Below are 16,230 nucleotides of genomic sequence, written 5' to 3'. Positions count from 1 at the left end.
GGGGCCCTGCGGGCGCCGGCCACAGGGCGGCAGGGGGCTAGCTGCGGAGCCCCGTGCCCAAAGGCGGCCGGTGAAGAGCCGCGGGAATCGGCGAGGCGTCGGGGCGCGAAGAGGAACGCCCCAGTGCGGACGCCTGCAGGTCCCCCAGACCCAAGTGCAGCCTGATCGCCCGGCGAAGAGGCGAAGGTGCCCGCTGTGCGGACTCTAGGGGAGGTGACGAGGGGCTCCGCGGCAGCCCCCAACTCCTGGCCACCATCCTCACACTCCTGCTCCCGTGGGGGGGATGTCGCGGCCCGGGCCCAGAGCGCCGCCCCGGCCACGGGGCTGAGCTCTGGACCATGTCCTCCCGCAGCCCCCGGCCCCCGCCCCGCCGCAGCCGCCGCCGCCTGCCGCGCCCCTCCTGCTGCTGCTGCTGCTGCCGCCGCTCGCACCTCAACGAGGACACGGGCCGTTTCGTGCTACTGGCGGCACTCATAGGCCTCTACCTGGTGGCGGGAGCCACAGTCTTCTCTGCGCTCGAGAGTCCCGGGGAGGCCGAGGCGCGGGCGCGCTGGGGCGCCACGCTGCGCAACTTCAGCGCGGCACACGGCGTGGCGGAGCCGGAGCTGCGCGCCTTCCTCCGGCACTACGAGGCCGCGCTAGCAGCTGGCGTCCGCGCCGACGCGCTGCGCCCGCGATGGGACTTCCCGGGCGCCTTCTACTTCGTGGGCACCGTGGTGTCAACCATAGGTGAGCGGTGCGTCCCGCGCATTTCTTTCTTCTCTGTGTCTTAACAGCTGGGTCAGCGTCCCTCGGACCTCTTCTCACCCTAGCTTACTTTTGCCTCAACCTCTCTGCCAGACTCCCTCCTCTTGCTTCTTTTCTCTTTTCTGGTTTTCAGTGCAGAAAGGGACTAAAGAGACCATGTACGGCGCACCCCAGCGGTGACTCACCTGGCATTACTGGCCTACTGGGGAGAGCCCTCACCCCGCGCTAGGCCGACCTCCTGGAGCCTTTTGCTCTCCAGCACTTGCCAGCACTATAACCTAACCTCTCTGAGCTTCAGTTTTCTCTGTAAGAGAACTAGTGAGAATATGCATCAAGTGCCTGATGGTTTCTTCCTGTTTTCCACTCCCCGCTGGTCCTCATTTCCTCACTGTGATGATTTAGAAAACCCTTTCTCCCTTCACTCTCACCGTTTTTACTTCCACTTCTTTCTCTCCCTTCCTATCTTTATCTCTCCCAGCACATAGCCTTTGCCTCTCAATGTCCTCTTAGGGCTTTTACCCTGGGAAGGACTATCATTTCCTCCAGAATCCCTTTCCCTAGATCACCTTTTCATCCTATTCTTCTACAATCCACATCCCACTCCCAGAAGAAAAGTTGGAGACCAGGACCTCAGCCGCTGTTGTTCTGCAATTACCCACTCTCAGCCTCCCTCCAAATTCTTCACGTTTTTCCTTGTATTTTTGTCTCCTCTCCATCGTTTCCAACCTATAGTGACACCAAAGGGTTAGCTTAGAGGGGGACAATCCCCCCTCCAAGTTTCCATCACCTCTTCTCCCTGTTTTTGTTATAAGCAGTTCGTGTTTTTTTCAACTTTACACACAAAAAACCTTGTGTAAGTACTCCTAGCCTTCCACTCCTCCTTTTCTCACCAGCTTTCTACCTCTGCTCCACTCCTGTAGAGAGATTCCAGAGTTGCCACTGCTTCTTGCCCCACGGCTTCTCTCCTCTTTCTTCTCTTCTCTTTCTCCCATTTCCCCACACCTCACCTTTACCTGGACCCCGAATGTCATGTGAAACACAACCTACCTCCCCAGTTACTCACCTGTACAGGTGTAGAAGAAATACAGAATTTTTCACTCTGGCAAGACTGTGTGTACCACCAACTCTCTCTCTCTCTCTCTCTCTCTCTCTCTAGTCACCTCAAGAAACTGTCTTTTGGTGGTGCAGTGTTGGAGGAGGGGGCTGACTGTGCTGGCTGAGAAATGAGGGATCTCATAGATACCCCTCCCATGAGGAGGTTCTAGAATTCTTTCATATGCCAGCTCAGAAATAGGGGCCTGGACCAACTGACCTGTGTAATTCAGTGAATGACTATTTGGAGGCAGAGAGAAATGCTGCATCCATGTGAACAATATGAGCAACTAGAGATGTCTCTCTGAGTGTGTATGTATAGTCTGAAAAGGGCTTCCTTTCCTTCAGTGATTTTTCATGTGTCATGCTTGGTCTGATCATTTTAAATAGAAAAAGCAATGATGGCACAATTCCAGAGCACACACAAATTGGATAAAAATATACTTTAAAAGCTATATTATGTTGTTATGGTGATTAAAGATATAAAATGACCCCCTTGCAAAAAAAATCCCCTTTTAAGAGCTACATCAAGTTGCTATAGCAACGAGAGGGTTTTTTTGTTTTTTTTTAAAGAGCTTTAAAAGTACTAAGAATGCTTAGTTCTGGAGGATGACATCATGCATTCATAGCTCATTATTGATTTGTACTGTTCCTCTTGTAAACACACCCTTTTGCTTTCTTCTACCTACAGGCTCACCTGTGCACGTATAGATAGGTAGGCACAGCATTTTGCTCCCACTGATATACTCTGGTTTCCTAAAGCAACCCACAGCCTAAAGGGGAAACTGCTGGCAGTGTTCTCTTCCTCTAAAAACCATGAGTCTATCCTTGACAGTACCATTCCAGTGGGGTGAGTTCTCTGACAAGCCCCCATTAATCCTTGGTTCACTGTCTCTTTAGAGGCAGTGATTCTGAGTCCAGCCCCAGCTTCTAAAGCTTTCCCCAGGTCTTTGCACAAAACCAAGTCAGAATGTTTGCATGTTGTTCCATGTCCCATCCTTTAATCTACTGGCAGCTTTGGCTGTTCTTTAGTCAAGCAGAAAGGAACTATTTTCTCTTTCTTGATTTGTGTTTTCAGATATAGGATGTGGGAGGGCTACGCTCAAGTGTGTGACTATGGTACAAATGACCTAGCACATTGCTTCCAAAATCTGTTGCAGGGAGACATTCATCTCTGAAGGGAGCTGCACTCATGGAGCAGGCCAGTCTGTGGACAGCTCTGGGTTGAACTGGCCTTTTGCAGGAGTGCCAAGACAGTCACATAGGTAGCAGGTCTCTGCCAGTTATCTGATCTTGGGCAATGGCTCAGATTGGTCACTTCTGTCAGATAAATTCTGCTGAACTTCAAATAGCTGATTGTCGTTTTAGACTTCTCTTTGCAAAATGCACTTGGATGTGATGTAAGTAAATATGTGTGAAGTTGTTTTCTGCTTATATGGCTCCTTTCCCGTTAATGCCTTTAGTCTTTCATTATTATTATTATTATCATTATTGATGCATTTTGAATTCAACATCTCAGAAAACCAAAACTCTGTCCAAAATGGACAGCTAGAACTCTCTTTGCCAACTCATCCAACGAGGAGGAAAACTAGCACATACTCCATTTCATTTGACTAGTGAAGACAACAAATTGCATATGCAGCACTGTGGAATTCACTTCAGCCACCATTGCTGCCTAATCAAATAAGAAATTTTTTTGTGTGTGTTGTAATAAACCAGTATAGTAGAAAGATGAGACTTTCTATTCCTGTAAAAATTTACAGTTTCAGAAACCCTGTATAGGTTAGCTCTGAGTCGGATCTGACACCATGGCACACCACCACCGAACAACCAGTAGGTGTCAATATTCTAATTCATGGTGAACCCATGTGCATCAGAGTAGAACTGTTCTCTTTAGGGATTTCAATGGTTGATTTTTCAGAACTAGATTGTCAGGTCTTTGTGTTGTATAGTAGTTGTGGTTGTGTGCTACCAAGTTGGTTCCAACTCATAGCAACCCTGTATAGGATTTCTGAGGCTGTAAATCTTTAAGGGAGCAGAAAGCCTCATCTTTAGCCCACTGAATGGCTAATAGATTCAAATTACTCACCTTGTGGTTAGCGTCCAACTCATAACCCAGTACCATAGCAGGGCTCCGTTTGCATTGTGTAGAAGAGCTAAATGATTCATCTATGTTTTAATATAGAAACCCTTTCCTTCTTTCATTCTATAAATATGGCATGTGAGCCATTATGTTGAATTTTGGTATATATGATAGAATTTTGCAAAACTAATGATTTCTTCATTGCAAATACCTTTTTAAACAACCTAAAAGATGATTATACACATGGACTTCACCAGGAAGAATACACAGGAATCAAATTAACTACATCTGATACATCCACTGGGCCCCTGGTCACCATGAAGAAGTTCTTCCAAGAAATCAAGGCTGACATCAAGTTCAAGAGTGTGGGACCGGTTCAGAAGCTCACAGACTTGGGGGAGAAGGCTCCCAGAGACAAGGCCAGCCAGCCGTCAAGCAGTCCTGCCCAGGCCCCACCAGTAAGACGAGATAGCAGCTGCTGTGACCCTGGCCCAGCTGGAGCAGAAGCAGCCTGGTGGCTGGGGCCCCACTATGCAGGACTCCATTCGGAACCAGGTGAGAAAGGAACTTCAAGCAGAAGTGACTGTCAGTGGGAGCCCAGAGTCCCCAGGGATTACTGATACATTCAGATAGTGGAAAAACTCCATATCATCAGTCAAAACAAGGCCAGGGTCAGACTAGAACAGACCATCAGTTGTTCACATGCAAGTTCAAGCTGAAGAACAAGAAACTTAAAACAAGTCCAGAAAAGCCAAAATATGACATTGAACATATCCCACCTGAATTTAGAGATCATTTCAAGAACAGATTTGGTGCATTAAACACTAATGATCTAAAACTAGAAGAGTTGTGGAATGACATCAAGAACATCATACAAGAAAAAACCAAAAAGTCACTAAGAAGACAAGAAATAAACACTAAAGTGGATGGTCAGAAGAAACTATGAAACTTGCTCTCCAGCATAGAGATGCTAAAACAAATGGAAGCAATACGGAGGTAAAAGAGCTGAACCAGAAAATTTCAAAGGTCAGCTTGAGAAGACATAGTCAAATATTATACTTAAATGTGCAAAAATCTGACATTAGAAAACCAAAAGGGAAGAATATGCTCATCATTTCTCAAGCTGAAAGAACTGAGGAAAAAAAATCAAGTCTCATTTTTAAATACTAGAGGATTCTTTGGGCAAAATATTGAATGATGTAAAAAGCATCAAAATAAAATGGAAGAAATACACAGTCACTGTACCAAAAAGAAATGGTCTATGTTCAGCCGTTTTAAGAGGTAGCATATGATCAATATCCAATGGTACTGAAGAAGAAATTCAAGGTGCACTGAAGGCATTGACAAAGAACATTGATAGGATACAAATTGAAATCTTTCAACAAACTGATGTAGCTGGTGGTACTCACTCATCTATGCCAAGAAATTGGGAAAACAACTACCTGGTTAGCGGATTGGAAGAGATACATATCTGTGACCATTCCAAAGAGAGGTGACCCAGCTGAATGTGGAAATCAATGGACAATATCCTTAATATCACATGCAAGCAAAATTTTGCTGAAGATAATTTTTAAATGGCTGCAATAGTACATTGACAGAGAACTGCCAGAGGTTCAAGTTAGATTCAGATGTGAGGACATGGGACCAGGTATATCATTGCTGACATTAGACAGAACTTGACTGAAAGCAGAGAATACCAGAAAGATGTTTACCTGTGCTTTATGGACTATGCAAAGGCTCTTGATTGTGTGACCCATGACAAACTATGGACCACTTTGTGGAGAATGAGTATTATGGAACACTTAATTGTGCTCATAAGGAACCTGTACATAGACCAAAAGGCAGTCATTTGAACAGAACAAGGGGTCATTGAATGGTTTAAAACTAAGAAATGTGTGTGCCAGGGTTGTATTCGTTCATTATACTTGTTAAATCTGTATGCTGAGCAAACAGTTTCAGAAGCTGGATTCTATGAAGAAGAACATGGCATCAGGATTGGAGGAAGACTTATTAACATGTGATGTACAGATGATACAACTCTGCTTATTGAAAGTGAAGAGAACTTAAAATACTAATGAAGATCAAAGACCACAGCCTTCAGTATGGGTTGCATTTTAATGTAAAGAAAGCAACTGAACAATAAATAACATAATTGTAAGTGGAGAAAAGATTGAAATTGACAAAGACTTCATTTTGCTTGAGTTTGCCATCAATATTCACAGAATCAGTAGTCAAGAAATCAAATGATATATTGCATTAGGCAAATCTGTTGCACAAGACCTCTTTAAAAGTCTTTAAGAGCCAAGATGTCAGTTTGAGGACTAATACCTGATGTAAGTCATGGAATTTTTGGTAGCCTCATATAGAAAGTTATATAATGAATAAGGAAGACTGTAGAATTGATGCATTTGAGTTATGATGTTAGAGAAAAATATTGAAGGTACTGTGGGCTACCAGAAAAATAAACAAATCTGTGTTTGAAGAAGTACAACTAGAATGCCCATTAGAAGACAAGATGGGCCGACTCCTCTCTCATACTTCAAACAATCAGGAGGGACCAGTCTCTGAAGAAGAACATCATGATTGGTAAAGTGGAGGCTCAGCAAAAAAGGAGGGAGGCTCCCAACAAGAATGATTGGCACAGTGGCAGACACAATGGGCTCAAGCATATCAGCAATTAGGAGGATGGTGCAAGACCTGGTGATGTTTTGCACTATGGGTTGGAATGTACTCGACGGCACTTAACAACAACTGGCGATTTTGTTGAAATATAAAATTGTATTTTACATAGCAGAGGTTAAAGCATATTTCAACATGGACAGCTAGAGGCATATCTTCACTATCGTCATTAAAGTTAGTTAGAATAAGAAAGGACCTTTAGCCTAATCCCATATGATAACGAATTTATTCAAGTTCGTACAGTTAATTAAGGGTCCAGCTAAGTCCAGAATCCAAGTTATGCAATGTATATTTTACTAGTTTCATGAATATAACTGTTGGACACTTTCTTTTTCAGTGCTGAAGCATGTAATAACATGTCTGTATGAATGTGTATATGTGTGCGTATGTGTGTGTGTGTGTGTGTGACACTTGGGCAGGACTGGATAAGAGGATTGTTTACTGGTGAGGCCAGCAACTGCTAAATTCAGAAAAAGCTTGAAGGCTCAGACACACCTTAGTGGTCAGACAGCTTGGAAGCATCTGGCATGCCTTACACAGCTGGGCAAGCAAGAGCCAGTATGAAGGTCAGAAACAGGGGCATAGTGTTTAGGAGACCTTCTGACTCATGGCTAAGTTCTGGTCCAAGGACAGAAACTGCTTGCTATCGGCTGTCTATTCTATTTTGTGTGTGTGTGTGTGTGTGTGTGTGTGTGTATTTGTTTAGGGAAGGGGAAGAAGAGACAGGAATTCACCTTCAGCTATAGTGGAGCTAGAGTGGGGTACAGAGAAAAGCTCCAATGTGTCTGTGTATATTCACGGTTAGATGGAGCATCATGATAAAGTGGAATATTTGTCTTAACATTTGGCTTGAATGGGGCCCTGTATCTAGAGTTAGGTAGGTTGCAATTATGTATATACACACATGTGTCCACACAGCACAGACTCAGTGGGGAAATTAGCCAGTGATTATTCAGCAATGGTTGAGGCTGCAAAAAGTCAATCTGAATAGTTCAAGCAAAATGAAAATCCCCACTTTGTGATCTAAATTATTCATATGATTGCTTACATTGAAATGAAATCCTGGGTAATTACTAATTCTTCCATTTATGCTATGTGACATCAAGGTTGAAATCAAGTTTGTTTTAATGTGTATGCATCCATTTATTCATTCTTCCATTTAACCAACATCTGAGATAAGCACAATTCATGAAGATGCCTGTGTGGCCTTTGCCACACCATTATCTATGCCTCCTGTGATTAGATGAACTCCTAAAGATAAAGACCCTGAAACCAGGTCCCTGGGTCATACAAACAGCTAAGTACTTAACTACTACCCGAAAGGTTGGTGATTTGAACCCACCCAGAGGCACTTCTGTGGGTTTATGCGCCATACTGCAAAGTCAGTTTGAACTGCAAAGTTGGCGTTTCAAGCTCACCAGCTGCTCCTTGGAAACCCTACACAGGGTCGCTATGGGTCAGAAATGACTCAACGGCACTTAACAACAACAAGAGGCACCTCAGAAGACAGTCTGGTGATCTGCTTCTGAAAGGTTACAGCCATGAAAACCCTATGGAATGCAACTCTTCTCTGTATACATGGGGCTCACATGAGTTGGATTTGACCCAAAGACAACTAAACAACAAAAGCTAACGATGGTGACTTGTGTTCTTTTACAACTAAGCAATATTCTTAGAGGTAATGCTCCAGCTCACAGATATTCAAAACAATACAAAGAGCGTGTTAATCCATCATTTCACACCCTAAAGGATGTTTTATTGGTTTGCTTTGAAAAGATTAAAAGGAAACTCTCCATTGGGGTTCTAATTATGCAACTGCTGTCAGATTTACACATAGGGAAGAGGAACATATTTAACAGTCTTCCTCAAATGGCATCTTGATATAAACAGAAATATTTTTTGCTTCCCTTCATTAGGTTCTCTGGCAGTGTATTTTAGCTACAAAGCTAAAATCATGCAGTTATAGAAGGAATGGTGTAGGTATAAGAGTTGTCACTTTTGGCACTGCATAATTTAACTCGCTACTTTCAGAATTAGGCACACTTAATTATTCAGCCACAAGATTAGTAACAAGTCCTAACATCCCCCATCCCCTTTTTAATGGATTTTTTAAAAATGTTTTTGCTACAAGAGAAACTAAGACATTCTAAGACTGAAATGTCACTAACAGTTACTTACTGGTTTTCTTCTGACATATATGTGATCTAGCTGCAAAGATTCTGATACCCGGAGGGAAATCTGTTATCCTGAAAGTGAGGAGCACTTACCCATTTATGTCATCACCTATTTTGTATTGAAATACACAATGTTGAAGGACACTTAGAAAACACTACATCATTAGATTTGAAGCTCTAGGTGGAGAACAAGAAATGTATGTTGCATTCACTACTCCATTCTCACCACTCGGCAGTGGACCTGGCACATACAAAATACTCAGTAATAATTATCAAATGAGTAATATCATAATATCACAGCCTCAGCACAACTCTTTCATTTCTCCGTTGCCCTTGCAAAAGGAAATGATTTGGGCTCAGCTACTTCTCTTTCGTTAACATTTTATCATCAGTGTTGCTTCCGTGCTTCTTCATAGCCATCCCATGCTAATTTTCAGCCTGTTGCCATCAAATCAGTTCCAACTCAGAGTGATCCATATGGTATCCAAGACTGTATAACTTAAGTCAACTTTACGGAATCAGGTTGCCACATCTTTCTTCTGTGGCTCAGTTAGTGGGTTCAAACCACTGCCTTTGGATTAGCAACAGAGCACTTTAACTACTGCACCATCAGGGGTCTGTATTCTAATTTTAATGGATGTATACTATTTTATTGAGTGAATGTTCTGTCATTTTTTACACCTGTTGATGAATAGGAGTTCCTGGGTGGTGCAAACATTTAAGCATTCAGCTACTAACTGAAAGGTTGGTGGTTTGAATCAACCTAGAGGTGCCTTGGAAGAGAGTCCTGGCAATCTGCTTCCAAAAGGTCACAGACATGACACACATGAATTCACCATGAGTTGGAACTGACTCATGATTTGGTTGGGTTTGGGTTTGGTTGCCAGGTATCTGGGGGGTTTCCAATTTGGGCTATGTTGAGTAACACAGTGATCATCTTGATGCGTATAGCATTTTCCTTCTTCTGTAATATCTCCTTGGGGTGAATTTCCAGTGATGGAATTGCTGAGTTAAAGGATATGGTTGTCTTTATGGCTCTTGGACTAACCTCTTTGGAGTTTTGTAGAGGCTGAACCTCTGCCTCTACAAAACTTAGCAGAGATTTGACAGTTACCCAGCTCATTGTTCCATGGAAACAGGCCACAAGTCTACTTGGTTTCTGTCAGAATTACACATAGTCCCAGGGGCTAAACTGCCTCCCAAATGTAACTATGGCTTCAGCGTTTTCAGCATTCCTTTCTTTAATGAGAGCTGCTTCCTTGAGAAGTTTAGAGAATGATAGGAAGGAGAAACAGATGGGAGCAGCTGTCAAGCCAACAAAAACTGAGGCCAGAGAGGTGGGTACCTATACCCTCTTCATGCCTGTTCCCTGTGCTTCGGCAGATGGTCGTCAGTTCCTGAGCCAGGGCATCTGAGAGACAGCATTCTTTCACTCAGCCTGGGATGGCCTAGAATTGCACCAAATGAATCAGAGATGTTATTGTTCAGTGCTGTCCAGTAGGTTCCAACTCATAGCATCCCTATGTACAAAGAGCACAGACTGCCCAATCCTGTGCCATCCTCCCAATATTGGAGCCCATTGTTGCAGCCATGGTGTTAGTTCATCTTATTGAGGGTCTTTCTCTTTTGGGCTTTAGAAGTATAAAGTCCTTCTCCAAGAACTGGTCCTTCCTAATAACTTGTCAAAAGCACATGAGATGAAGCTTCACACCATCCTCACTTCCAAAGAGCATTCTGACTGTACTTGTTCCCAACACAGAGTCGTTCCTTCTTCTGATAGTCCACAGTAAATTCAATATTATCTGCCAAAACTAAAAATCAAATGCATCAATTCTTCTTTGGTCTTCTTATTCATTGGCAGCTTTCACATGCATACATATGAGACTATTGGAAATATTGTGGCTGGAATCAGACACATCTTGGTCCTCAAAAGAGAACTTTTGCAGCAGTATTGCCAAATAAAATATATCATTTGATTTCCTGATTCCTGATTCAATGGGTGTTGATTGTGGATCCAAGTAAAATTAAATCCTTGACAACTTCAATCTTTCCTCTACATATCATGATGTTGTTTCTGGGTCCTTTTGTGGGGATTTTAGCACCAACTAATCCATACTGAAAGGAGCTCTGGTAGCATAGTGGTTATGAATCAGGCTGTGAAATGCAAGGTAAGCAGTTTGAAACTACCAGCTGTTCCGCGGGAGAAAGATGAAGCTTTCTGATCCCGTAAAGATTTACAGCCTCGGAAACCCTGTACAGTGTCACTATAAATCAGAACCGACTCCACGACACGTAACAACAATAACAACAATCCATACTGAAGGCTGTAGTCTTTGGTCTTCTTCAGTAAGCACTTCAAGTCCTCTTGTTTTCAACAAGTAAGGTGTTACCTGCATACTGCAGGCTTTTCATGTGCCTTCCTACAATCTTGTTGCCATATTCTTCTTCATATAATCCAGTTTGTCAGATTATTTACTCAACATACAGATTGAATAAGTATGGTGAAAGGATACAGCCCTGACACTCATTTTCAATAATTTTAAACTATTCAATATCCACACGTTCTGTTCTAATGACTGCCTGTTGGTCTGTGTACAAGTTCCCCATGAATCCAATTAAGTGTTCTAAAATCTGCGTTATTTGCATATCCATAGTTCTTTTCATGATTCACTCAAACAAATGTGCCTTTACATAGTTACAGGTAAACATCTTTCTGGTATTCGGGAATGTTGTTGTTGTTAGGTATTGTTAGATCAATTTCCACTAATACTGACCTTATATGACAAAGCAGAACATAGAAATTTCTTGGCCTTCCCAGCACTTAGACCCTTTTGTCAACAAAAATCAACATACCACCTTAGAAAACAGATAGCAGCAGAACTAGTGTAATTGAAGATGTGGCAAAGCCTTGCCCAAAGACTTCCATGGGGAATTCTAGAGCTCCTCCAAGACTAACCTGAAGATAGCTAATTCCTCAGAGAAGTGAAGCGCTTGACCAAGGTCAGACAACAGTTCAGAAGGACATTAGCTGAGAGCTGGAGCTCACCCAGACTCAATCCTTCTCTTCCTCCCGGTGTGGACTTCCTTGACCTCAGGGTTTGCGTTCTTACCCTTCCTGAAGGAGTTTACTGAATACGGTCAGTGGCAGATAGACAGACAGATACAGATAGACAGAGAGGCAGATAGATATCCCTACACAACACACACACACACTTGCACACTGCTCTAATTGTGGGACAGATACAGTTACCAGGTCCAGGCATGGTTCTCTTAGACTTCCTATCAGGGATGAGTACTCAGCTCTACATAAAGGAGTCCTGGTGTGGCGCTGTGAGCTAATGCACTGGACCACAAGGTCGGTTTGAACCACAAGGTTGGTAGTTCAAATTCACTACCACTCCTCAGAAACCTTATACAAGGTGACCATGAGTTGGAACCAACTGGATGGCATTTAACAACAACAAAGGAGAAAAGGGAAGAACTTGTGGAGATAATGGTGAGGGCACCTAAGGAGCAAGCAAAGTAAGTGGAGTGACTTAGAGAAATCTTGCCCTTGAAAATTCCTACTCTAGTTGACACTGGCAACACGGTAACCTTGGGGCCATGTTTGAAGTTAGAGTTTCAGTAACTGACTCCACTCCCATCAACTGAAGTGGGGCTCTCCTTGCCTGTGTTTGGCTGGCTCAGATTCAGAGGATCTGGGTCATCAGTCTATTCCTATAGTCACGCCCAAGCCTTCTAGTTTTTGTTTTGTTTTTTTAAGGTTTTTATTGTGGATTGAGTGAAAGTTTACAGAGCAGATCATCAATTTTACAATCAACAAATCATTTACCTTGTTTTATTATAATGATTATAATCCCCTCACTGCACCATCAGTTAACAGTATTTTTCTCTATTCACTTTAGCTTTTTTTTTTAAAACACTCAGACATATTACACCACCAAAGGGCACATTCTGCAAGTCTGTCTCCTAGCCACCAGCATTTAGTCCCTCTATTTCCATGAATCTAGTGTCCTCAGCCGCTCCCTCTCTCCATGTCCCCATCTCTGCCTCCATCTCAGTTGTCAGCTGCATCTCTGGATAAGTTCTCACATTCTGCCTGTGCTCTTCTCCCTTGATGGCCCTAGGGTCCTTTGTCTCTGGAATGGAAGATTAACTACTCCCCTGTTTTTGTTACAAAACCTCTACCTTTACAATTGTGACAGTCACAATTAGTCATGATAACAATTAATCACTATTGAATCATAAGAATACTATTCCCATCTCTTTTAACCAGACCCATCTAGACAAGACGAAAACTATTCAGTGGGGACTCTATCTTCCCCCACACACTCTAAACTCCCCCTTGGAACCTTTTAAGCCAGTCACTTAGTGCTTTTATCGTCCCCTCTTATTAGCTCTGGTAGTGTAGTGGTTACAAATCGGGCTGTGAAGCGCAAGGTCAGCAGTTCGAAACTACCAGCTGCTCCACAGGAGAAAGATGAGGCTTTCTGCTCCCTTAAAGATTTACAGCCTTGGAAACCCTGTTCAGGGTCGCTATGGGTCGGAACCGACTCGACAGCACTTAACAACAACATTTTAGGTAGCCAATGTCTAAGTTGCTCATCCCTATCTACCTCTGTGTACAGAGGGGATAGCATTGCTACTTAATGTGAAGACTCCGTCCCTTTCTGTTGGTATTTAAAGTTACTACCTCCATGAGTATAGGTCAAGTTCATCGAATTGTAGCAATTTACCCGTGTTTCCTTTATCAAAAATTGCTTGTTCTTCTACTTTTTTTTTTTTTTAACTTCCTTTAGTCAAGTTCTGATTATCAAGCCATCAAGGTTAAGTCAAGTGGGTACTCGTTCTTTCTTTATTCCTGCCTATTTCCACAGATTCCCAGGATCCAGAGCTGGGGCACGAACTGTCAGCCAGAAAGCCTGTGTGTTTGTAGAGCCTGAAGTGGGTGTACTGGGCAGAGACTCAGCCTCTGGTCATTATTTGGGACAATGGCAAAATTTCTGTGTAGGGAAGAAGAGCAGTGGTGGGGGAGTGGGGTGGGGTGGGGGTGCTTAGGGACAACAAGCTATTAAAGAAGGAGGGGCAGTGGAAGAATTTGAAGGATAGCACTATCTATGGAATTCAGAAGAGCCAGTTGTCTATATCATATAAAGGGTAGGTATAAATGAAAAGTAGAAGGGGAATTGCAACCCCTTAGCCTTTACCCTGTCAGCCCTGGGATGTGAACATGGCTGTCTCTCAGGTTCTGATCACAGGAAGTTCTATCCTAAGCTGTGCTGTTCCCAAGTCAACTGTCAAGCCAACTTCTTTCTCTGGGGATTCCCTTCCAAGCATCCAGTGGCTATGGTGGAGGATGCTTCTAGACCTGTGTGTGTCACTTCCTCCCTGGATTTAGGTACCTGTCAGCTCAAGGCTATGATCCCAGCTCATTACCAGGTCAGAGGTGAGTGGTGTGCCCGGTCCTTGTGAAGGATCCAACTCTGGAGGACTCACTCCCTCTGCTACCCCCAAATCCCAGAGGACTTAGCCTCAGGTGAACTAGAGATGGAGCTTCAAGTTTTTCCATGTCTGGGTACTCACGGTAATAGATATTACAGACCAGGAAATGAAGGTAGCATAGAGCAATGCTTCTCAAATTACCATGTCCTTCTGACTTAGTAGCGGTCCTTGTGAGAATGCAGGTTCTGGGGTGGGGCCTGAAAGTCTGCATCTCTTACAAACATGTAGTGATGCCCATGCTGCTGGCCCACAGACCACATGGAAGAGCCAGGATCAGAAAACCACTGGCAGTGAACTTGGAGCCTAGACCTAGCTCTATCCAGTGGCGTGATTACAGGGTACAGGCTGTGTGGACCCCATCAAGTGTCACTGTCAGAGGGAATAATATTAGAATGACTATCAATTTTTGTGTAGTGTTTCAGCAGAAATTTATTATTTTTTATAAAAATATTCCTGTAGTTAATTATAACAACAAAAACATTTTTCATAAGCTTGGCTAACATGTGGCACTGGGCCGAAAGGTCAGTTTGAGCCACAAAATCAGCAGTTCAAGCTCACCAGCCGCTCCTTGGAAACCCTATACATGGTTGCTATAAGTCAGAACCAACTTGATGGCACTTAGCAACAACAACAACAACAACAAAGTTAACATGTATCAATATATCTACAACGATAAAACTATACTTATTTACTTTTTGAACCTTCTAATGTGTTCTTTTCCATCATCTCTTTCCGCTGATGTAGTCAATTTGATTTCTATGTATTCCTTCTGGGGAGGTCCATGTGTATAATCATCTCTTATGTTGTCTAAAGAAGGTATTTGAAATGAACAAATCATTGATTTTGCAGAATTCTATCAGGCAATCTCCAGCATCATTTCTGTCACCAAGGCCATATTTTCCAACTACTGATCCTTCATCTTTCATCCTAACCTTTGCATTCCAATAACCACTTATGATTAATACATTTTGATTGCATATTTGATCAATTTCAGATTGAAGAAGTTAGTAAGAATGCTTCTGTTTCATCTTCACTGGCTTTAATGGTTGGTGCATAAATTTGAATAACTGGTCTTCCCTGTAGGCACATGGATATTATCCTATCACAGACAGCGTTGTATCTCATGACTGATCTGGATATGTTCTTTTTGACAGTGAATGCAATACCATCCCTCTTCAATTTGTCATTCCCAGCATAGTAAGCTATGTGGTTGTCAGATTCAAAATGGCCAACACCAGTCCATTTTAGTTCACTAATGCCTAAGATATTGATGTTGATACGTTCCATTTCATTTTTGACAATTTCTAATTTTCCTAAATTCATACATTGTACATTATATGTTCTGATTATTAATGGAAGTTTACAGCTGTTTCTCTTCATTTTGAGTTGTGCCCCATCAGCAAATGAAGGTCCCGTGAGCTTTTCTCCCACTGGCTTTACTCCATTCGTGTCATCATGGCCAACTCTACTTTGAGGAGGCAGCTCTTCCCCAGTCGCATTTTGAGCATCTTCCAACCTGAGGGGCTCATTTTCTGGCACTATATCTGACAGTGTTTCTCTGCTACTCATAATTTTTTCAGTGACTAAATATTCGGAAGTAGTTCGTCACTCCTTCTTCCTAGTCTGTCTTTAACTGGAAGCTCATCTGAAACCTGTCCACCATGGGTGACCCTGCTGGTATTTAAAATACTTGTGGCATAACTTCCAGAATCATAGCAACTCACAATATGACAAACTGACAGACGAGTTGTTTAAAATTAAGAAAGGTGTGCAACAGGGTTGTATTCTTTCACCATATTTATTCAACCTGTATGCTGAGCAAATAATCCAAGAAGCTGGGTTACATGAAAAAAAAAAAATGTGGCATCAGGATTGGAGGAAGACTCATTAACAACCTGCAATATGCAGATGATACAACCTTGCTTGCTGAAAGTGAAGAGGACTTAAAACATT

At 42.8% G+C, this 16,230-nt stretch overlaps 1 protein-coding gene across 1 annotated transcript in view; it reads left to right on the top strand.

Annotated features, from left to right (window-relative positions):
* The first annotated feature begins 316 nt into the window (after window positions 1-316).
* Window positions 317-16,230, top strand: part of KCNK12 (potassium channel, subfamily K, member 12) — an 82,241-nt gene continuing 66,327 nt past the window's right edge. Inside the window, exon 1 of the mRNA XM_006839431.1 lies at window positions 317-729. Within this exon, the coding sequence (XP_006839494.1) occupies window positions 339-729 (391 nt within the window). The 5' untranslated portion in view covers window positions 317-338. The remainder of the gene's footprint in view (window positions 730-16,230) is intronic.

Source organism: Chrysochloris asiatica, unplaced genomic scaffold (assembly GCF_000296735.1).
Source record: "Chrysochloris asiatica unplaced genomic scaffold, ChrAsi1.0 scaffold00024, whole genome shotgun sequence".
NCBI lineage: Eukaryota > Metazoa > Chordata > Mammalia > Afrosoricida > Chrysochloridae > Chrysochloris > Chrysochloris asiatica.
This window is presented reverse-complemented; position numbering and strand designations above follow the sequence as displayed.